The sequence below is a fragment of the Meleagris gallopavo genome, chromosome 15 (assembly GCF_905368555.1).
Source record: "Meleagris gallopavo chromosome 15, MGAL_WU_HG_1.1, whole genome shotgun sequence".
In the NCBI taxonomy this organism is placed as follows: Eukaryota; Metazoa; Chordata; class Aves; order Galliformes; family Phasianidae; genus Meleagris; species Meleagris gallopavo.
In genome coordinates this window covers 13,335,678-13,359,462 of record NC_139418.1, presented here as the reverse complement: position 1 = coordinate 13,359,462, position 23,785 = coordinate 13,335,678, and the positions used below count along the sequence as shown (strand labels likewise).

The 23,785-nt window shown below is 42.9% G+C and overlaps 1 protein-coding gene across 2 annotated transcripts in view; it reads right to left on the bottom strand.

Annotated features, from left to right (window-relative positions):
- ADAMTS2 (ADAM metallopeptidase with thrombospondin type 1 motif 2) overlaps nt 1-23,785 on the bottom strand; it is a 223,481-nt gene that overhangs the window by 36,396 nt on the left and 163,300 nt on the right. For both annotated transcript variants that reach the window (XM_085237025.1, XM_085237024.1), the window contains exons 4-5: nt 18,152-18,354; nt 7,834-7,917 (exon numbers count right to left, since the gene is read on the bottom strand). In XM_085237025.1, coding sequence (XP_085093151.1) covers nt 7,834-7,917; nt 18,152-18,354 — 287 coding nt within the window. The remainder of the gene's footprint in view (nt 1-7,833; nt 7,918-18,151; nt 18,355-23,785) is intronic.

Below are 23,785 nucleotides of genomic sequence, written 5' to 3'. Positions count from 1 at the left end.
ACATTGCAATGTGAAGCTGAAAAAATTTAAGCCATGTGACTGAAAAATCATTTACAAAGTGAACTGTAATTCTTTGTCTCACAATGACCTCTTTCTATACCTTCTACAAAATGAAAGCAATTTCATTTTACGACTGATCAGAAAATAAATAAAAAGTATTAATTATCAACATGTGCTTTGCTTGAGGTTATCTCAATACTTACAAAGAAATCTCTGGGTGATCAACAAACAAGCAAGGAGTATGAAAAAGGCATTAATTTTTGAATAACCACTTTATAGTTTTCTCCTGTCTTGAGTCATCTCCTCCCTACCTCCTCAACTGCGACCTTTGCCAATGAATCCCAGTAAAAAGCAAAACTGTGGTGTGAACTAACAGCAGGACTTCTTGAGCCCTCTTCTGATGAAGACAGTCTGCCAGAGATCAGATCAGCTCCCATGGTTTGGGCATTGTGCTGTCTTTTGGCATGAGTTGACAACAGTTTTCTTTGCATACAGAAGCCCATTCTGGAGAGCAAAATCACTGCCTTAGGCCAAGAGAATCTCAATGCCTATTTACAACAACAGAGATTTTAGAGCATCTCTTCAAGCAAATGAAAGAAGTGACTGGCTAACGTAGAGAACTGTGCCTTTTTTGTTGTTGTTGCAATTGACACACCGGGCAAACTGAAGGAAAACCCTTTGGCATAAAAAGGGAAACAGAACATGCAGTTTTGTAAACGTATTTCAGCTAACAGCCCAACTTCTTCTCCAATGACACATCAGAAATGTGGCACATATAAAACTGACTTGCTTACTTTAAACTAGGAAATGAGGCATCTATTAGGAAATTCATTCTTACAGATGTCTGTGTTCTACAGGTATGAACAGCAAGCCTCAGTCCTACATCAGAAGGAGGGCTGCCAAAGACTAGAAGAAGAAACTCAGTTATACCTGCTGTACGAAAAGTACTCAAGTCCACTGAGCATTAATATCATTTCTTCACTAATCTTCCATCTTTCTTCACAGTAATATAGGTATCTAAAAAGAGAAATCCACTCGGTTGCTAGCAAATTTTCACCTGAATTTCCACTTTCTGCAATTTGTCAAAGACTTGAAATGAGAATGTCTCCAGCAGTACTAATAGTAACCTTGGCACAGTGCTGGGATCTTCCCGTGCTCATGAATTCTCAAATAAACAACAGTTCACTATTCTTTTATCCAACACTAGCAACTGATGGCAATGGCTAAGCAGAATGTCATTGTTTTTAGTTGAATCTCCCAGCTCCGTCTTGAGTCATGTTTCATTTGGAATTGGTGTGATCCCAGAGTAGGAAATACTGTATGGGTGAGAAAACACTGATTTAGGACCTGATTAATCCCTACTGTGTTTTGCAGTTACACTGGTTCAGGTCCAAGGCCCATAGAAGCCATGCCCTCTCCTGATGGCAGATGACAGGATGCCTTATAGAGGATACTTACAGGACCCAAGCATAGTTTGGTACTTCCCCCAGATAACCTCCAATTGTCCAGTGGTTTTTGATTCAGAGATTTCCTGAGACAGACGTGGCTTCGCAATAAATTTTTATTCTCTTGCTCAGTCTCCCTGACTCCAAAGATAAGTGCTGCTGTCCTGCAAGAAAGGTGCGTAGGAAACGATGGGATGAGGCACAGCTAACAAGGGCAGATGCAGTATGTTTTGGGAGGGTGCCATCTGAGAATTTACTCTTGCAGAAATATGAGATAATATTCAATAATACATTCTCTTGGAAGTCAGTGGGCAGCTTTCATCAAACTTAGAAAATCCCATTCCTTTATTAAATGGACAAAGTGAGGGAAAAAGAGCAAAAGAGATGAACAGTGTGCAGCAATAAGAATTGCAATTAAAGCAAAATTCTCTCTCTGTAATGCAGCAAACAGTCTGAGGGCAGCAGGCTGGCTGTGCAGAGGAGGTGGAGGTGTTACTGTTGGCCTGCAATGGGCCTGCACTGCCAGGAACACGCGAGCCCACAGCTGGCTGGGGAGCAGGCCTGGCCGGGAAGGACCTCTTTCCAAAGAGGACAGGAGGCCTGTGGAGAGCATTACTCAGCTGATCAGCAGGAAGGCTGCCAGTGGAAAGAGAAACTTTCTTTCTCACTGCAAGAAAAGCAAAAGATCTGTGGGCATTTCAGAGAGCTGCTGGTGGAAACAGATGGATGTGTTTGCTCCCTTGGCTGGGAGCGCCATGTGGGGAGACACCATGGAGGGCTGTGAGGACGGCCTGCCCAGAAGACAGCTGGGATTCTTGCCCTCAAAAACCCAGCATCTGCTGATGCCCTCCAGTTGCCTTCTTTTCTGATTCTGGATTCACATCTTTTCTACTCCCCTTCCTTTTTAGAGAAATTTGGCAGAAAATAACCACAAATAGAAGAGGAATGAGTTGCAACAACCGTTAGTACAAGGAGTCAAAGGAGGGCAAATGATTCTAAGGTCACTGCTACATAGATACAGATTTCTTTGAGCCTTCTAAGCTATTCGCTCTGTCTTTCAAGGGAGTTATCAGTGTGATGTTCAATTCTCTGTTATTAAGACACCGAAGAACAAGTCAATCTGTACTGCAAAGCCCTTCGAATACTTCTGGAAGGAATTTGGAAACTGAGAAAGACATCAAATAATTCTTTGAGAATTTCAAATAAAAGGTTTTCATAGAAGAAAACTGCAAGTTTAGTCTATATTCCACCCAAACTTTTCCAGAGCCTTCAGCTTGCCAGTATATGTAAAAAAACACACTGGTATAACCCATACAGGAGCAGCTTTCATTAACCAAATGCTTTATTTACCTGCCATTTGCAATAGCTGAGTACAGCTTTGCAGCAGTGTTGATGAGTGGGTGCTTGCTACAGGGACACAAGAACAGGTCAGAAGCTTGCTGGAAAAGCATCTTCCCCTGCTCATCCATTAGGTGGTGCTCCAAGAGAACCAACGGAGAGGGCTCTGCAGCTCCTCAGCAGCTCCAGAAGGAGCAGAAATATGCTTAAACTTATCAGACTCCAAGCTATGGCAGAAAAGTTGGAGCGTTCCTGGGAGACAAAGTATGACTTTCCCTTCTTGAACATGTAACATCTCTGCAAAACGCACCACTTACAATCCTTCTACTTGGCACTTCTATTGTTCATTGTACATTGGATTAGATCTTTTATATTCTTCTCTTACCCTGAACAAGACAAGCAAAAAATAAATAAAAAGAATTATCTTGTGTCCATGGTAACCAAACTAACAAAAATAGCTCATTCAGCAAACTGTCATTTTGCATTCAAAGGATTTGTAAAGCTTTCTTATGGCAGCAGTTTGTAAACATTTTTCAGTCTCTAATTCTGAATAAATATAAGCAGAACAGGAATACAAAGTACTATTTATGCTATCAGCCAACTTTACATTCTTCAAGGTTCCAACAAATCACTGTAGGAAATTATCAGCTATGTGTCTAGTATCTAAATAAGGCAATCCATCAATTCCCAAAGATAAAATTAAGAGGGGCAGTATTTTCTCTCATCTTCATCCCCACACGAATAAAAACAATGCAAAAATAAAAACAGCAGCCAAACTGGTAAATAACACGGAATTTCTTGCCTTGCCACTAAGGCTGTGCAGAATCAGTCACTGGAGATGGCCAGAGACTGGGACAAGAACTTCATCTTCTTCCTAGTTTGTAGACTACACTGCAAGATCAATGCTTCATTCTTGCTGACACTGCCAGGTGTTCCACAATTTACATAATAAATACCATTCATAAACAAGAAAACACACATAAATGGGTTATCATTCTCAACCAGCAAACATCCATCAGTTCTTAAGACTCTTTCTAAGAATTTTCTGCACTCCTTCGGGCTCAGCTGTTCTGTGACTACAGTTAATAAAACTGGTGCCTTGCTGGGCACAACTCTCAGCTCTCAGGCTGAGCCTTCCCTCCTTCCAAGGACAAGCAGGGAGGACAGGAGCTCTGAGCCTTTCCAGCCCAGGTCAGCTGAAGAATGGTGAGGTCAAACACCTGAGTGAAGTTAAAGAGCTGGCTTGTCCCTCCATCCCAGCTGCACCACCTGTGCCACCCTCTGGGAAAGTGAAAGAAAAGCCTGGCTCAGGCTGGACTGATGCTTTCCAGCCCGGTTGAACCAAGAGCATCTCGCCCGCTCGCACTGAGCGTAGCCACATAAAGGTCAGATGGTAGAGAGAACACCTTTTTATGAAAAGATTGTCCCAGATGAAGGCAGCAGGAGGTCTGAATTATCCAAACGCACAACTGAAAAACCTTTCTCAGTTAACAGTCCTGCCCTGTGAGATTGCAGGAAGCCATCTCATGTGATGCTCCTACTGACTCATTATCTTAAAACCATTTGGTTCTTTTCCCTCCCCTCATCTTTCTGAAAGTCTCTCTGCCCTGGTGGTCAGGTTCCTCTTCAATTTGATGACATTCTCACGGCCAACAACCATTGTTCTGGTGCCAACACTGAAGCTAACACGGATCCTTCTCCCAGGTTTCCAGCCCAGCTGAGCACAGAGCAGCACTCCCCAGCCTGTCTCATGCTGTGCAGGTATGCGTCCCAGTGACCAGTTGTGCATGCTGCTCTAGAGGAGAGCTCAGAGGTGTCCTGCACAGCCATGTTCAGATTTCCCAAGAAATAACTCTCATAAATCCTCAGCTAACTGCATTTATTGAAATTCATGCAGTTCCTGTGAAAGTCTTAATGACTTTTTTTTCCAGTAATAATTGGCTTAATCACTCCCTTTGCAGCGAATGCGTGCTATTCTCTGCTGCTGTCTAAGGGTGGTTCATCTACACACAAAGTCACCATTGTGGATGGACAGAACGCGGGGCTGGAGCCAGGAATTTATGAGCTCTTATCCCCAGACTGCCAGCGACCTTCCGTGTGGCCTCCAGAATAACGCTGAGCGTCTTTGTTATTTTAGCTGTAAAGTGGGAAAAATAATCTTTATTCATCCACCTCAAAGAGGTGATGAGAGGATTTTATGCAGTGCTCAGGGTTTAAAAGTTTCAAAACAAATTTTATAATAGCCAGTCAGGGCTTCCAAGTCCATTCTCAGCTCATCTCTTGCCACCTCCTCCGCACTCAGTGATCGTGGTTCCTTGGCTATTTCCCTGCATGCTGTAGAGCTCACAGGACTATAGAACTGTTACAGTCAAAATAGATCTTAATGGAAGAATTTGCTAAAATATTGAATAATATTCTTCTCACATGATTCTGCACTTTTCAAAATTTGGAACTGATCTACCTACTACTGAAGTCAAAAAGGAATAAACAAGCCAGCTCCTCTTTTTCCCTTTTGAAGAAAAATGCATGGCATATGCCCTGTTTACTGATTTGCAGCATCCCATCCCATCCCATTGTCCCAGGAGGTCAATAATAAAACACAGAGAAGCGCACAATAGCTCCCAGATCTACCACAGGTACAGAGCAGGATGCAAAAGCTGTCCCAGTGCCTCTGCATGTCATTCTGTGCCAATGCTCTCAACCTGCCATAGCTTCAGCCTTTGTCCAGAAGTGATGGCATACATAAAAGTATACTTCAGTAAAATGGTGTCAGATCTTTTGAACTTGCCCACAGAGCAATTTGAATGTGTTGTCACCAGGGAACACCTATTTTTTTCAACTTACCAAAGCAATTAATGTACTTAACAAAATAACTGAAACTTTCGAACGTACAGCTCTGCTAGGTTGAAAATACTAAGAAGTGTGCTTCAAGGAATGGAGTACCTCCTAGCAAGAGCCACAGAAAAGCTGGTTGCTATGCAACTCAAGTATTGTCCACATTATTCTTATCAAAAGATGACACTGTATAAAATAATATAATCATCTTCTTAAAAAAAAAAAACAAACCAACACAAAACCATACACAAAAAACCAACCACAGTACAGTAAAAGGCTGCTTAAGGGTTGAGAATTGGCAATAGCTCAGAGTGCTGTCAGAAATCTGACACTGATGGTACATACTTCATCAGTTACAGAACCATAATGTAATTATTATGATTATTTAAATGGCACCCTTGATAATATATATAAATTGCCTTCAATAAAAAGTGAGTGAATCTGAAGATATTCGCTACATGCCTGGAAAATAAATGCTTATTCAAGCAAGACTGGGATAATATTTTCATCTTGCAAAGCCAAGCAGGCTGCTTTATCCATGCATCAGCTTAACTTGTCCACACACCATTCCTTTTACTATGTACGTTGAATATATACTTCAGAAAAATGTTAATGCTTGCATGTTTTAGCAGGCTAATAAAATATTGAGGGCTTTGTTCTAATTACTGATGAACAGGTTCAGAAAATAAGAACTATCCCAACTTTTCCCTCTGAGCAAGAGAAATTTTCTTCATGGTTATTTGGGTTAACTTATTTGGAATTGTGTTCTGCTGAATCCTGCAGGACAACTAAAACATGGTCTGCTATGGGTTATGGGTTAGAACCCATTAATGGACAATCCATAAGCAGATCAAACAGTGCCACCTGCAGCTGTTCAGTGATGGGTCCAAAGGCCCACCAGGAAGGGGAGGTGTCCATGCTCCACCAACTCCACTCTGTGAAACAGATTAATGTGAGATAATAACTTCCAAATTATCAATTGACAATGTTTTATTTCTGATCTTCCATTAGAAGATGCAGCAGAAGCTGAGTTCACACTACTACCAATGCAAATAGATCGAGATCAAGATGGGCAGGCATAGCAATTACGAAATACTTATGAAATAAGGACAGCAAAGAAGTGACCAGTCCATGTGGTAATTCCACTTGCTTCAACCACTGCTGCAATGAGATATTTTTGAGAATTATTAGCCGAGCTGCAATCCCTCAAATTGCTGTCATTACAGTGTCTGTAATAGACACCACAAACTTTCAATCACAAAACAGAAAATGTGACCTCTTTTACCTTTGATTTTAGGACATACAGCTGAGTGAGCTCAAAACCCAAAACACTTACTGTCTATCTCTGCAAGAAGAGCAGAGATGGGTTGGCACGTTTAGTTGAGCAGGGTAAGTGGTGACTGTCAGAGGAGCCTCACCACCGACACTCAGCTGGATTTGACTTTCAGCTTCTTGCATGAATATACATGGAATCTTCCAGCCCCCAGGTTTATTACATGAGCATGCAAATACCAGCAACCCCCATCAAAGAAAAAGCCATTAGATTTTAATGCTCTCCTTCGAGCAGCTGGATGTGCAGTCCTTAAAGAAAAAGTTTATCAACGTACTTCAAACACCCTCTTCCAGCTACCAAGGAGTCTGATGTTGACTTAGCCTACATGGGGCATCAGTACTGAGCAGATTAAAACTTTTGGAGCCAAGTAGCATTTCATTTCTCTTTAAGTGAGTTTTGCCTGTGGAACAATCCCTCCCTTAGAAACGGCAAGAAAACACTTGGAATTCTTGACTACAGACTCAATCTGCAGAGCTCTTGCCTTGTGGCCCCTATCTCTTAACTTTAAACACATGTAGTCCTACCAACCCATTTTAAGCACAAGGTGAAGTGAGTTCTTGGAATGCGCATCCTGCAGAACTGATCCAGCATGTGTTCACTGATACTTATATACTGCTCTACCACAAAACTTCATATCTTTCTAAGGAACCAAGATACTCATAACATCCCATGGATCAAACAAGTCTAAAAAGACAGACTGCCAGAGCTAAGCAGCAAGTTTAAATGACACAGGGAAAACACAGAACAAATCATGGTTATTTTCCTAGTGTGAAGTTCAAATTGTAAGGAAATGCCTATAAAAATAAATGTTCTTTGCATTCGTACATGATGAATCAAGTTCAGAGATCTCAACCTCCTCCATTTAACACAACCCCTCCTTACCTTGCCATAGCTCAGCAGGATTATCCTCACCAGGACAACGTTGATGTGAGCACCCAGGGATTCATCATGGTAAATTTCATTAACCTGCAAAAGAGGTCAGAGCTTCAGCTACAGTGCTGGCAACAAGTAACTCTGACAGCAAATGCTAAAGCAGCACCTTTGCTATGCTGTCATTAAGACAAAGATCATTTGCGATCATACATAAAAAGGGCAAAATTCCACCAATGCTAGAAGGAAATTTTTTATTTTCTAGCCTCTGAATAGGCCATAATTCATTTCAAAACATTTAAAATCAACATAACATCATCAGAGACTTCATGCTAGTAGGAATTTAAACACCAACCTAAGCAGACTTATACGTATGAGCAGTGCATCATGGTGGGTTCCATGACAAAGCTCCTGCCTCTGATGGAGAGCCCCCAGTCCCTGCCCTGTCCTACTGCGTGCACCTCCTGACCTGAGCCCACACGCTGAACACAAACCAGAGGAGCTCCATTCTGAGTGAGACCACTCATGGGAAGGGGGCTCAGGAGCAGAGGGACAGACCCTGGGGCTGCTCCTATCCCAAAAGGGATGTGCTAGATCAGCTCAGCTGCACCCTGTAACTCCTCCATCTGGGACTCATCAAATGGCATTTGGACAAGAGGATATACCCCCCCCCAAAAAGCCTGGTCGGCAACATGGACTGACGGGATTGCCTGTCAGAACCAATCAGTGTTAAACTTTGCAAGCAGAATGAAAGCTAAAAAACACTGGCAAACAAAAAACTCTTTTTTTTTTTTTTTTTTTTTTTTTTTTTTTTTTTACAATACAGCTTTGTAACCAAATGCAAAATGCACACACTGATACAAATCACCCAATAAACACTGAAAAGAGAATAGTAAATATTTACATTGCAAAATGAAAGGTGGCTGTATAAAGATGACTTAGGAAACACTGCCACAAGTGAGCTTAGCTAATATCAGCTGTTAAAGGGGCTGATCTGGATACTCCAAGATGAATGGATGCATGAGACCAGGCCGTTCATTGGCACCAATGTGCTCTGCCAAACAGCATGGGTTTGGCTTCACAAATCAGAAGAGGCAGATGAGATATTCCCTGCAGGGCAAGCCTCTTCTTGGTAAGGATTGCACCAAACTGGTCTGCTCCGTGGATAGAAATAAATCTCATTTCCTCCTAAAACACAGATTCCTTACTGCAGTCTAGTAAGTAACATTCAGAGTAACTTTCATTAGAAACACAACAATAAATAATGTACTGTTTCTTCAATCAGCTCTACTTCCAACGGCTCATCTTTCATCTCTGTAAAAACAATTAAAACTGAATACATCAGCGTCGATTTTACTAAGCAATCTCAATTGACATTTTTAAGTGGATTTAAATTCATTTTATCAGTATTTTTAATATAAGAGCCTGATGTTATGCCTGGTAAGAGGCCAGGTTTCACGTCCTGAGCATCCCACAGCAATGGCTGTAATCAGCAGCCCACCCTGACCTGCTGATCTGCTTTGTAAACAGTGGCTCCGGAAATTACATCACATATTTGTGCATATAAATACTACTTCAAAAGACTAACTTTATATTCCTGTATCTAAAAGATCTTTACTTTGAGAACCATTACTGAACACAGATTGTAAAGACGTGAGATACGAACATGCATTCCGCATTACAAACATTCTTTCACCCAAGAAAAAGACCCTCACACGTTGTCAAGGGAGGCAGGGATATTAATTTGCCCCATTCTTTGTGTACAGAGAAGACAGCACACACATCCGTGATGCGAGGCTGCAATATGCAGTAAATTACCTAGACGTGAAATGAGTACTGAACAAGAACTCCTCTGTAGAAGACAGTAAGCACGGCATGTAAATAAGAATTTAATTAGTTCATAACGCATAATCCAAATTGCTGCAGACCACTCTCTCATTAACTTCCAGAATTTAACCTAAGCCTCTTCTAACAATGGCTGAGTAACAGAACAACCGTATCACTGTTGCGTGCCAAAATGAAACTTGGCATGAAAATGTTGATGGAACAGAATTGAAGCACTGTTTGACTGTTCATGCAAATGACATCTAACAAACAAATTGTGAATGAACAGAAAAGCACAAGCACTGTAAAAAAGCTGCTCGGTTCTCTCGGGATAGTGGATTTTCTGCAGGACAGTGGGTCAATTCAAAACTCTGGCTCTTGGTTTCATTAAAGAGGACGAATCCAACCCCTCCTCACCCAGAGCTGAATGGAACCCTCTGCTCCTTTCTCAAAGCTGCACCACGGCTTTCCCAGCAGCGTCTCACTGGGCACAGATAATACACTGAAACAGATGCTTTACCTTTTTTTCAGTATGACCTAAATTGCACCTATTTGTTTCAGGATGTTATTAAAGAAATGAGATCCAAGCGACTGAGTGCTGCTCTCTCACGCACTGACAGGGGCCTCCACAAACCTGTGCTCGGTTTCTCCAGGATTCCACCTGCCAGCCCCACATGAGAGCAGTGTGAAGCAAACACAGCCCGTTATGTGGGGCACAAAGCAACCCAGCACCTTGCGGGCACTGAGCTCCAGTCCAACACGGCTGCAGCACTGGGCACTGAAGTGCTTGTTCAGATAACAGACACAGAATAGGTTTGGATATCTATAAAATAAACACAGACAGGTGTAAAAATGGTTACACAATACTTCTGCTCTATTCCTAAGTATTTCTGCAGGGCATCCTGATTTATACCTACCAAAAATCAGAACAGATCTCTTGCCCTTAGATCAATAAGGCTCACAGGCTAAAACTGTGCTGCTGCATAGGAAAAGGAGAATGCACAAAGCTCATCACAAAATGACAGCCCCTGGACAGAAGGCACAGAAGATTTTCGCACTAAATCCCGTTAGATGTCCACAGTGATTCAGCATTTACAGAGGGTGATGCAGAATGTTGGGTAAAGCTGAAAGAATTCAAAGCACAGTGAAACACTGCAAAGAGACTTTCACAAAACTATTGTAGTTCACAAGCTATTTTGAGATAACTTTGTATCATGGTTTATTTTTGTGGGATATCTCTATCACAGCAAAATATGCATTTCTATTTCTGCTTCTATTTAGAAACCAGGATGGGACAGATTGGTGCTGGTTAAGAAAACAGGCACTTGATTTATTATTTTTCCTTCTGTCCTTCTCTGCTCATTTTATGTCTTCTGCCCTAAGCAAGTTTGATGCCAACAGAGTGAGTAAAAAACTTGTGTAAAAAACTTCTTCTGTTTCAAAAACACTGAAACAGAAAAACCATGAAAAAACACAAATCCCAACAACTCAAATAAAGCTAAGCTTTTGTGAGATGCACCAGGCTTCGTTAAAGAAGCTCTGCAAGTTTTTATTATTCAACAAAATGGGACCCAATACTATAAGGGAATTTTAAAACTGTTGTAATGCAAATAGCACCAAACAGCTGCAGCTCTGCTGGTCTTGACGCAGCGCAGGTTACCTGCAGCTGGCAGGATTTGTAGGGGAAATCCAGAGGCTCCCCAAGTCTCCAATTAAATTGACGTGCAGTAAGAGAACCACGATCTGCATATTTTGGCAAGTCATCAGCAAACTCATTTGTGCGGTTTGAAGGAGTTCTCCTCTCTGCAGAGTTTATCAGGGATCTCGATCCCACTGAACCATGAACCATCTCAGATGAGCTGGTCCCCAGGCACGTCCCTGTGGCCCCATGCAACATCACTCGCTCGGGTGAGCACAGCGGCCTCGGGCTCACAAGCACACAGTGCCAACAGCCATCAGACAGCTTCAGCTCCCGCTGCCATCAGCCTCTGAGGGATATGACCCAGCTACGGCAGCCGACAGAGCCACATCTGGCCATTTGCAGAGAGCACCATACGAGACGCAGCTCACTCATCTAGCTTTCCAGTCACCATACACTGCTCGCTCACCCAACCCAATCAGATGGCCATTGGATGGCCCTTACATCCTTGCATGAGCACTGCTGCAGAAATATCCCATGGCTACGTGCCGCGGGGCAGAGCAGGACCATGCGTGGGACAGCACAGCTCCTGGCAAGCCATCGCTCTAGCCCAGCCCGAGTTGCAGCTCATTCATCAGATCTTAATTATCTGCAGCAAAGCCTCAGTGCCTGGTGGGCATCCAGCGATTGTCTGTCTCTGTAAGAGATGGCTGGTTTGAATTACAGGCGAGGAACCAGAAATGTCATGGTGGATACTGAGCACAAATGTTTGTAATCTGACCCCTCCCAAAAGCACTCTCCTCCCGCTTTATTTTTATGCGTTCTCACTTCAAACACCGCTATCCTCTTTGGTTTTCATCACCTCCTTTATGTTTTTGAAGTTCCCAAAGTAACATTTTTAACATTCCCAAAGCTTCATCTTAATCCCACAGGAATAGCATTACACCAGCTCCTCTGGTGGATAAACTATGGTCACATAGAAAGCCATCAGGCAAAACACAGGGCTCTCAGTTTCCCTTTTTAGGCATTTCCTCACTTCCTTGGAGAGGAACTTTTTTTTCTCCTGCAAATCGTTGAGTATCACAGGGAAAAAAGAAAAATAAAAGTGCACAACACATATGCAACCTAAAGGTCAAACTGTGACCTCAGATTTGGAAAAATACAATTCAGCTCAAAAACATAGGCAACGGGGAGTTGAGGAGTGCATGGCAACGTGCACTATGAAACAGAGATAAGCATCTGTTGTTTTGTATCTGAATCTGAATCTGTGTCCAAGTCCTGATTTACCTTCACTGGTGTGAGAGTGAGGAGATGGTACCAAGTCCAAGTTTGCTGGCTCTGATCAAAATGAAAAACATTCCCCAGAACAGATGTGTTGGCAAGACTCAAGGTAGCTTTGTGTTGTGGGTCTCTATCTCGTCTTTGACTGTAAGATTGGTTTTAGAAAGGTCATAGACTCTGTTTTCTGACTTTACAACTAATTCATTTTTCTCAGTTCCTCCCTCAGGCTCTTGGAACTCCTCATTTTTTGCCCACAAACCACTGCTCTGGGAAGTTTCTCCAAATGCTGTAAATTACATTTATGCCAAAAGAGTCAGTATTTGAGTTACTATCTCAAGATCATTCTAATAAAATCAAATCTAGTATCATAAAATAATTAAGCAGATTAATGTACTATTTTACTACAAGGCATGAGGGTGTGGCATCAATGCAATAAGTGCAGTGAACTATTTAAATAGTTTGGTTAAGGAAAGCACCCAAAATTTGCAAGCTGATCCTAATTATCCATGCTCCATCACACAAACCACACTGTCACATCTCCAAAGTCCTTGGCTGCAACCTTTATGGCTAAAGCTCATGCTGGTACTTGGACTAAAGGAAAAATCTATCTTGGAATAGTAATTATCCTCTACTGCAAGAGTATCACCAAAATCTCAGTGCTGAAAATAGCACAGAACATCGAAACAGCAAGGTATAGTCCAGTTAATTATGATGAGAAATGCTCACCTAATTGGCAATAGAAATAATCCCGCTGTGGAAATGAATAGTTTCTGTAGGGGTTCAGAAGGACTGCTTTCTACATGGCCTCCCAGTGCCCACTCCCATGCACAACTCCCCCGTACAGCAGCAATCAAGATAATGAATAAAAATCATCTTCTGAGGTTTCATCAAAAACTTCCTTCCTCGCAAGTCACAGCTACTGGTTTGTAATGAACAGTCTAAGAGCAGTTAACTCTCACACATTTAAATTTTCAACTGAGCTGCCATTCAGCTATTGACAACTGAAGTCCTACAGATGAATAGATCTGGACCTGTATTTGTCATTTGGGGAATTTCTCACAGTCAGTTCAGATTTGAAGCTTATACATTGAAGTAAACTGATTTGAAATAATGAGTATTGGTGCTTATAAGTTGCTTAGTTTTTACAAATCCAGTAAAGTCTATTTTAATAAGATATCCTTCCTGTCTAAGAAATGCTTTCTAGTTTAAAAAGCATGATCCTGAATACAGATTGCACCATTATTTCAAAGCATTCAATCATCACTTTCTTTTTAGCAGCTTGAATTAGACACGCTTTCAGGTTTCATCCAACTGCCAGTTAGAAACCAGCAGCACTTCTGCCCTTTCCTCTCATTAGGGACTTGCTGTTCTGTACCTGGAAATCTTCATCCCTCATCAGCCAAAGACACGAGAGCAGAAATCTCACGTATCATCGTAGTATCATAGGCACCCTATTAAAGAGGATGGAAAACAGGAGCGCCTGAGGGCCACAATTTCAAAGAGATGTGTAGTGCTGAAAGACATGGGTGAAAGACTTCTGGGCTTTCCAATGCCTCCAGTTGCAGAACTCCCATTGATTTCAGTTACTCAAATGAAAATTTGTTAAATCTAAATGTTCAGGAGCGGAATGTTCACTTGAAGTTTGGACTGGACATAATCCTATGGGCTTTTATTTTTCCAGAATATACATAAAGATGACAATTGCCAGCATTAAAAAATGAGATACTCGAAATAAGGCTCAAAAATACTGCTATGGGAAGAGAGGAAGAAGGACAAAATAAGAAAGAAAAGGTTAAAGCAGGGGCTTTACGGGGAAAAAACACAATCCAAAAAGGGGCATGAAAGTTGAAGACTTGAAGACAGACGGAGCCAGTAAATTCCATACTATCTGGAAGCGAGAATATTTCATGAGACACTGCTGTTTCAAAAAGCAGAAATATTGTAAGTGAATATATTCCAACCCTGCCTCTTAGGAAGTCTTGTTACCCACATTTTCATCCTGGATGTGACTCTTAACACAGGGTTCTGGTGGGCTGACCACTAGCCCAGCCCAGCCATGTGAACAGCCACTCCAGCTCTGCTCCTTTTCTGCAGCAGGCAGCAGAAGGCCTGCTTAATACTGAGAACTATTTTAAGAGGGTTATGAAATAATCTGAGAATCTTAGCCCCGGGCTGGCTAGCACCAATACCCACTGCAGCTCAGAGCCTTGCTCCTCCTCCCACAGCATCCTGCAGAGAAATCCTTTTGTTTCCTGATGAACAAGATCATTCTCCAATGCCACTTCTGGTCAAGTGTTTTTTAATATTTCCCATACACTTGTAGGAGCAGATAAAATCTCTGACTCCTTTGCTGCTTTCTTGCAGAAATTAAATTACCTTCCCTGTTCTTGAGTAAACAACAGGGCTGCAAGATAGCTCCCAAATCTCTCTCCTCTCTTGCAATGGTCCTGCATGCTAAAAATACAAAGATAATTTGTGCAGTGAGTGGGCTTATACTTGGAAATACAGAGGCCTGTGCAAGCTGCTGTCCTTCCCAGGAAGAAACACACCATGATGCACAAAAGAAAATGGTACAAGTGAGAGGCAGCTGAGTTTCCTAAGTGAAAACAATGGCATTTCTTTCCAAAGGTGGAATGAATGTCCCCATGGTGCAGAGCAGAGAGGAAGAGACGTCAAGAGAAACCCAAGTTTCTGTATGAGGAATGGTGGAAGAGTAAAGATGGGTGACAGGAGGCCTGGCTCGCAGCAGTGATGCTGCTGGCAGACAGACAGGGATGTGTGGCTGCAGCCCAGAGCATTAAAAACCCTCTGGTGCGTCTCTCACTATTCGTTGGGGGCTGTGACTTCATTTCCAAACATTAGGATAAATATTAGCACTGCTATTCAAGATAGCCAGGACACACAGTCTCTGTTTTTTCTCACTTTATGGCTTTTAGGTGTGGACTGTAACACATCACTTAAGAAGCACAAAACAGATTGACCTAATAAGTCATCGCACTGGGCTTGAAAAAAATATATTGTTTTGATTGGGTTGGTGGTAGGGCTCCACCCAAGATCCCTGGGAAAAGTTAATTAAGGACAACTGCTCACAGCATCATGCACAGCAAAACCAGGCAAAGCAGGGAGAGCAGCCATGCTGTGAGCTGGGCGCTGCTTCTGGGAAAGCGATTACGCCTCCGGGAGCCTGGGCATGAGGGAGACCTCACCTGGAATTTATTTTATTTTTTGGAACCAGAGAAACTCAACCCTCTCAATCAGCCTTTTATCTCCAGTAAAAACTTCCATTATTATTTTAGTTTATTTACTTTCTATGCGCACTTGATTCTACCCTTAATGCCTTCTTAGTGTATGAAGCTAATCGACTTTATGCTTAATGCCTTGTTAAAGTACAAAGCTAATTGATTGCGCCTGTAAAACCAGCAGGGTACACACAATGTGATGGCTCCAACGGGATCTTCCAGCAGACTTTTTTTTGCAGCCATCTCCCTTCTCTTTCAGCTCCCCTTGGCCTATGTATCTCACCAGGCCCAGACTGTAAAACACACATTCCATACCAGCTGGTATCTGCCTCTCCATAGCGGAGCAAGTTTCGGAGAGAAAGAAACAGAGGATTGGTCCCCATCACCCCATCCCTCGTCTAAAACGCAGTCTATAGAAACTGGCTGAGTATTAGTGAAGGAAAGACCAGGACAACATTGTGGCTGCCTAAGACTTCCCAGCACCTCCTTGAGCGGCTCCTCACAGCCCAGACACAATGGGAAGGGACACATCCTCTGTCCCCAGAGGACATGTTTCTGCCTCAGACCTACCAACAGAACAGCTGCTGCCCGTGCCAGGAGCTGTTACAGCCCCGGGATATGGTTACACAGGCTGCACTTTCTAAACCACTTGCAGAGACAGCACGTTTAAGAGTTGTTATTTCTTACAATTTGTGTGTTGGATGGTTTGCTAAAATTAGGAACAAGTGTTTTCCAGAACTGGAACATTTATGGCTCCTTTACCATTACTGTATATTTTAATTCTTAAAAATAGTTTTAAGTGACACGATAAGTAGAGTCCTGCTTAATCTATTTCAGCCCATTTGCCACATTCCTGGTTTGGCCTCTTTGGCTTGTTAATTTAGAGCTACATAAAACCATCTGTTTCATTGTAGACTTTGTTTTAAGCCTCAGAGGAAACAAACCACACAAACAGATGAAATTCACTATGTCATTTCTGTTAAAATGTACGTATTTACAGCCATGAGAGCATACACCAAGTACCCAATAACTCTAATGTCAGTACAGATTTTTAACTATTTACAATATCGCTATAAAAAAGCAGCGCAATTGAATTTATATCGCACAAGGGATTTCCTTACATTGTATTCTACCTCTCATTTAAAATGAAAAACACTGACATTCCACACATTGTTAAAAGAATGCAATGAAGTAATGAGAAAACAAGCTTCATAATTAAAAAATATTTCTTAGGATAAAAGCACCCCAGACAAAAGTATCAAACAGGACAGACTGTGTCCATATATCTGCTGGCGTCTGGAGTGCCCAGAAGTCACCTACAGACACTCCATGCTCTTGATTCTACTGTGAGCTTCAGCAATCACAGTCTATCTGTCAAAACCAGAGCAGACCTACAATGTTAATGCAACAACATTTCACAGAGAACACATATTATCTGATAGTTTCTATTGAAAACAGACTTCTGTTCCAGGTGAGCACGAGAAGGAACTCTTCCCAGAATGACTGGTCTATGAAGGGGACCAGCACTCAAGGCCAATTTTGTGCCAAACGAATACTACTTATTTTGACTATAATGGAGATTGTTTTTCAAAATTTGATTCTCCCCCCACAACACAGAGGCCTTGCTTATCGGCTGGGGTACTAGAGGTGCTTGTGGAAATGTCTACTGCTCTGATATTTAGAAAGAAAAGACGGTTCCTCCAAACATTCTCTTGCTTCTGCGTTCCTCACTACCACATTATACAGTCTGCTGCACAATGGTTCCAAAGATTAAATATTTAACGAAGGAAACCTACAGGTGTCAGCTACGGACTAAATACTAAATCAATTTAAGAAAGTTCAGTGATTGCCTGCACAGCATTTTACTGCAGTGTGAACAAGGAGTAGGCGGGTGGCCTGGGACTGTAAGTGATTCTGGAGGAATCAAAGAGTTTAACTGAGCAGTTTTAAAAATGTATAAGCCAATCGAAGTTTCTAATACAGCCCTATTTGAAGACAGTTCTCCAAACCATGTTATTCAGCAGGGAGCTTAAGTTAAGGGAATATACATCTAAAACATAATGACTTCCGAGGACCTGAGGCCCTGACCCTACGCCCCCATCCATCAAAGCTCATAAGCAGGACTTTGAGTGTTTTAATGGTCCCGCTGTCAGTTTCTTCCTTGGCCCCTTTTTCTTTTGTTCCTTCTCTCCTTTTGCCTTTTCTACGGGCGGCCTGGATTTTGCTCCTAGAATTATTTCACCTCCTGCTACGAGAAAAATCTATGATGTATTAAACCGCAAAACCAAGATCCATCCACCCTCCCCTCACTGCCATCTCACCGTGCAGCTAGCAGGGCTGTACTCACAATATTCATCAGGGTCAGCAGGTACTTCTGAACGTGTTCCTTCCCATGGAACTGAACAACTGAGTCATCGACCCCCAGAAGGACTTCGATGTTGTAATCATCATCCGTCGCGTGCCTCCGGCGGCGCTGCCTCAATCTGTGCACCCGATCTTCAATAAGGCTCAGCGCACTGTCGAGACCATCCAGATTAGTCAGGTTAGGCGCTGCAATCAGACAAACAAACAAGTTAGCAACTGACAGCAGTTCAGGCTCAGGTCTCAGGTGAGCTAGGATAAATTTGAAGCAGCAGCTTTTGTTATGTTCTGTATGTTATGTAACAGCATAACTTTCCTTCAATGTCAGTTAAAGGTGACCTAAATGAGAGAGAAATCTGACCTGAAAGATTACTTTGCAACGTAAAAACAGTACTTTCTACAAAGCAATACTGTGTTATAATTACAAGGCCAAAGGGATAGATACACCAAGGCCTTGACAAGAAGAATGGAGCTGTCTGCTGTAAAATAATTGTTGCTTAAAAGTACTTAGATTCATGGAATAATTAAGGTTAGAAAAGACCACTAAGATCGTGCAGTCCAACCCATCCCTACAGTGGTTTACGTGTCGCTCAATGCCACATGTAAGAAATGCACCATGGTGGGATCTTCTGCTACGAAGGGCATCCTTGATTTCAGAACCACAGGTAAAGGCCAACACCATGCTTTGAATCCGGTCTTACTGCCCACAGTCATACTTCCAGGCAAATGCCTGCTTATATAGAGCATGTAGTAACAACCCAGCATCCCCCCTCAATGCATTATTATCTCCTTTCCTCAATACACTCATATCATTTAGCAGTAGTGACATGGATCCTCTTTATCATTACAAATCAGGAATGCACTTTAGATATGAGATGAATTAATTTTTAGCTACATTCAAGATTATTTAACAGCTTTTCATTTTTCATTTCTAATTTGTCATGTCACTTTGCATTATTGCATGTCAAAGACCACTCCATCAGGCACAATAGCAGCCAACATTATTATGAGCCGTTTCAAACAGTGCCTGTGATACAAAAATCTTGTATTTTGGCAGGATGGGATACACTTCATGTGACATGTAGGCCCTAAAAATTATCGTGAAAATATGGAATATTGACATTTCACCCTACAAAATAACAATGATTAGTGTTAATATCGTTATTATCATTTGTATTTCAAGAACCCTAGGAGTCCCCCCTAAGAATCTCTTGATTTCAGAAAATGTCAGACAGAAGACTTACTCGGACAGGCAGAGGGAGCACTGAGGGCTGATTAAAGGCTTCCAGCGCTCACTTCACAGCAGCATAATAGGAAGCAGAGGGAGGAGGCTAAAGTCATCACCTTCATAGGTGAAATACGAAACTCTTGGAAATGTTACTAAAGAACGTGGAATCTCCATCTTCACTTACTGACATTTTTACATAAAAATGGGCTGCTGGGATGAGTGGATTACGAGGCTCATTACAGGAATATCTGGACAGATATTACCGTTTCTCCATGGAACTTTGAGAACATGAGGCCACAGCCTCAGATAAACAGAAGGCCCCATGCGGTGCTCCTCCATCTCCATGGAGCTGTGGTCTCCTCCTGGGCTAAGTCAGGGCTCAAAACCCACCAGCAGCCAGCACCAGCCCTATCTCCTGTTTTGCTCCACTGGGAAAGCCTCAGCGTTAATCCTCACTGGTGCCCAGAAGTAATTACTGAGCTATCACAGCGGGCTCAGGAGATTCTCTATAGGATCATGAGGCAATCACATATTCTAAGTCTGATTTGCCTTACAGATTATATGTACAATTTGACAGTAACTGTTACAAGCTTTCTAGAAAAGTAAGACTGAGCTGGCAGGGGCTGCTGGTCGTGTCCTCTCTCATTACTCACAAAAAAAAAAAAAAGCACAGCAATAAGCAGCAAGGCTAGAGCTATCAGAGGTGATACTGCAAACCAGCAGTGCGGTGCCTTCATCCCCACTGCGCCAGAGGCACAGCGTGATCCTGGCATCCTGCACTTACCCTCCTGCAGGGCGGGCTGCCTGCTCCCTCCCTGCCCCTCATCTCATCCTGCTGCAGCCCTGGCTGTCCTTCTGGCTCATGAGAAGAGCGATCGTATTTTCCACATTACCTTCCCCCTGTGCTTTGTGCAGTAACACTCCGAGAGTCATCTCAACTGCATTGTATTTTACTAAGTCATCCCAAGACCTCTCCATCATTTGTTCATTTTCAGCAACTTTTGCCAAATCAGAGCTTCAGATGCTAATTATTGGTGCCAACTTTGTTCTCCATCTCCCAAGAGCAGACACTTGGCATTTGCAGGGCTCACAATGGCCTCTGTTGAAACTCTCTGTGTTCCCACCAGGAAAAAATCACATTTCTGAAAATTAAATGCTGAGAGACAGAGTTGTATTTTTCTCTTGTGCTAATCATCCAGACTCAACAAAAGGACAGCACCACTCTAACAGTTCACCCACAAATCCCTCAAATAAAAAATAAAAATAAAAAAAACCACCAAAAAAAACCCCACTCTTTTCTTTTTTAAGCTAACAAAAAATCATTGATCATTCAGTGACTTTTTCTCCTAATACTGCAGACCTTCCAGTTCACCATAAAAGCTGTTGATAGAAGGAAAACTGCGCTTCTGGACTAAGCACAGAATGGGAGCCCTGCAGCCTGGGCTGTGCTCCTCCATGTGACAGAGCCTTCCCTGCAGTGCTGCAAGGGGCAGAAGGCAGCTGGGAGATGGGCAGCAGAGCCTGCTGAGGGGAAGGCGTGAGCACAGCCCAGCGTGGTTCTGCACATGGTTGTTTTTTGGGCGTCCTCCACTTTTGCTTGCAGTTAATGCAGGCAAGCAATCCTAGCTTAGCCCATGCAGCAAAGCCCTAGCTGTTTGCTGAGTCAAGAACCAGACAACATCTCCAGCTGTGACAGTTCATATGTAGAGAACACATCAAAACCTAAAGGGAAAAGGTCTTTACACTGTGTTCATGCAAACTGCTTACAGCATTCCATATCATACAAGATCCTTCTATATGGTGTTCCCTTTTCCTAGGCAACGTGCAGTGCCCCAAGCTTTTCTCTAGTCTATTCCAGTTTTCAGTCTGGTATTTATTCCTTGATATTTGGGCTCTGAGTGGACTTGCCGTGTCTGAGCACCCAGCTGCACGCAGCTTCATGCTCTGAGACAGGCAAAATCCCCACTGACACCAACATCACTTTGGCCTTTGTAGGACTACCACCTCTACCAGCCACAGCATCACAGCCTCAATGTTGGAAGCCCCCAGGCTACCATGCTTGTCCCATACAAGAACTTTCCATCGGCAAATTTCCAAAAACAAGTCATTTTGGGGAAACGTTTGCTTGCTCATTAATCTTTGATATCATGTGCTTTACAGAAACCTAATTAGATGACATCTTCCGATTCTGCCTTACCCATCGCAGCAGTCAAACTGTAACAGATGCTGTGAGTTACTGAAGCATGAACATGCTGCTGCCATGAAACCGCCTCTCCCTGCGTTTCTGTCACTCCCTTTAGGACATCTACCAAAAGTACAGTTGCTGGCTTGCAATCTTGCTTTGTTTTTTCATGACAACTTTCAAAAAGGCTCAGGGAAATACAGCTGTACCTACAGCTCTTACGAGTCATTTACGAAGCTGTTGCACTTTAAAAACAGTATCAGCTTTAGGGTTCCCCAGTTTCACGGCAGCGGTATCGTCCTAACAAAGCACTTTCTCATTTTCGACCTTCTCTTTCTGGCAGGGGGAAAGTGACTTTCTGAAAAGCCCAGTACAGGGACCAGGGCAGGCAGTCGGGTGACTGAACTGCATGACTTGTTCACAGCCATCATCTGCGGTTTGTCAGCAGGGCAGCCCACTGGAATTTCTCTTTAAATACTAACGTACAGCATGCAGGCAGGCCAGCCACTGAATTCAGTGCGGTTTGTTTGCTCTGCGGACACTTCATCTGTCACTGCAGAGCAGGCAAACACCTGAGCCGAATGCTGAGTGCCACATCCTCTGCTTGATGTTGACATGCTGATGTGCTGCTGAGCTCCAGTCCCAAGACACACTACTGAATGGACTCCCAGCTTCCCATTCCTTCATGCGTGTTGCTGCAAATCATCTCTTATTTTTTTTTTCCTTTCTCTTTAACCACAATGATTCAGCCTGAAGCCCAGCTGGAGACCACTCTGCTGTGGGGTAGGCAGAGCCACGAGGGCCACCCTGGGCTTCACACCACTCACAGCCGATGACAGCACAACACCAAGCCTGGGACTTGCCCTCACCTTGTGGGCAGGAGGCCATCCATCACCTACAGTCGCGGAATCATTAAGGCAGGAAAAGACCTCTAGGATCATTTCATCCAACTATCCAATGCCACCAATACTGCCCACTGGCCACATCCCTCAGTGCCACACCTCCACATTTCTTGAACACCTCCAGGGACAGCAACTCCAGCACCTCCCTGGGCAGCCTGTGCCAATGCATCATCACTTGGTACTGTGAGTGCAAGCAAAGCAGGCTGCATGGCAGGGAATCACAAGCAGACAGGATGGACTTGTTCTGGCTCTCAGCTTCCTACTGCTCAAATACATCTGCACCTCTGGAAAAGTACCAAACCCCTTGACAGCTCAGCAAAGAATTGCTCTTTGGGGAATAGCACATTAAATCACAAGTCATCTCCCTGCAATGCTCCCTGCCACCCTCATGCTGTAGGCTTCTGTCGTGCCTGTCCCCCACGATCAGCTCACTCTCCACCTAGCCCCCCTTCCCCCCTTCAAGTATTCCACCAAAATCCTCATTTGTCTTCCATGCTACATTGAGGCCTGAACCACGAAGGTCAGAGGCAACAAAGAACAGCCAACAAATCTTATTTCTTATTCCTTGCAATTTTTCTCCCATTTTTAAGTTTCTCAGCATGCATTTTTGCTATTCCTTGCCATTGTATGCATTTGTGATATCTTGTTCATCTGTTAATCAATAGTTTCTCTGACTTTTTAAAAAATTTCCTCTATTTATACAGCTTTGCTCATCTTCTCTTTTGCTTTATTTTCCAAACGTCCTCTATTTGTCTTTCTTCTTTCCCTTGCCATCCTGCTCAGCTACATTTGCCTTCCATAATTTATAAATCCCTTTTTCATACTACTGTCTGCATTTGGACCTTTCTGCTATATGTCATTCATACAAGCCCAGGGTAAATCCAACAAGGTGAATTAAAATGGATGAGAGCTCCTGTGAGGTGAAAGCAAATTGAAAGCAGTCTAAACAAGAAGTGAATCAAGCACAGCATGCTGGGCACAAGGCACAAAGCCGGTCCTGTTTAGAAGAGAAGTCCCAAGAGAACATTGCCTCAACACAACTTTAGTTGGGAACTCAATTATCAGAGGACTTGTGGGATTCCTTGAATCACAGGCTAACACCGTGGCTGTGACCTGGTACATCCTTACCCAAGCAGTAATCGCAGCAGAGCAATTTGGGTGCATATTCAGATTCCTTCTCTTCCCTTTTTTACATAAATGTAAAGCAAGACCACACGAGTAGTATGAAGACCAGGCATGCTCCGGGCATCCTCACACAGCTTATGAGTCCCAGTACTGCCTTTATCCACAAAGAATAGTAATTCAGAT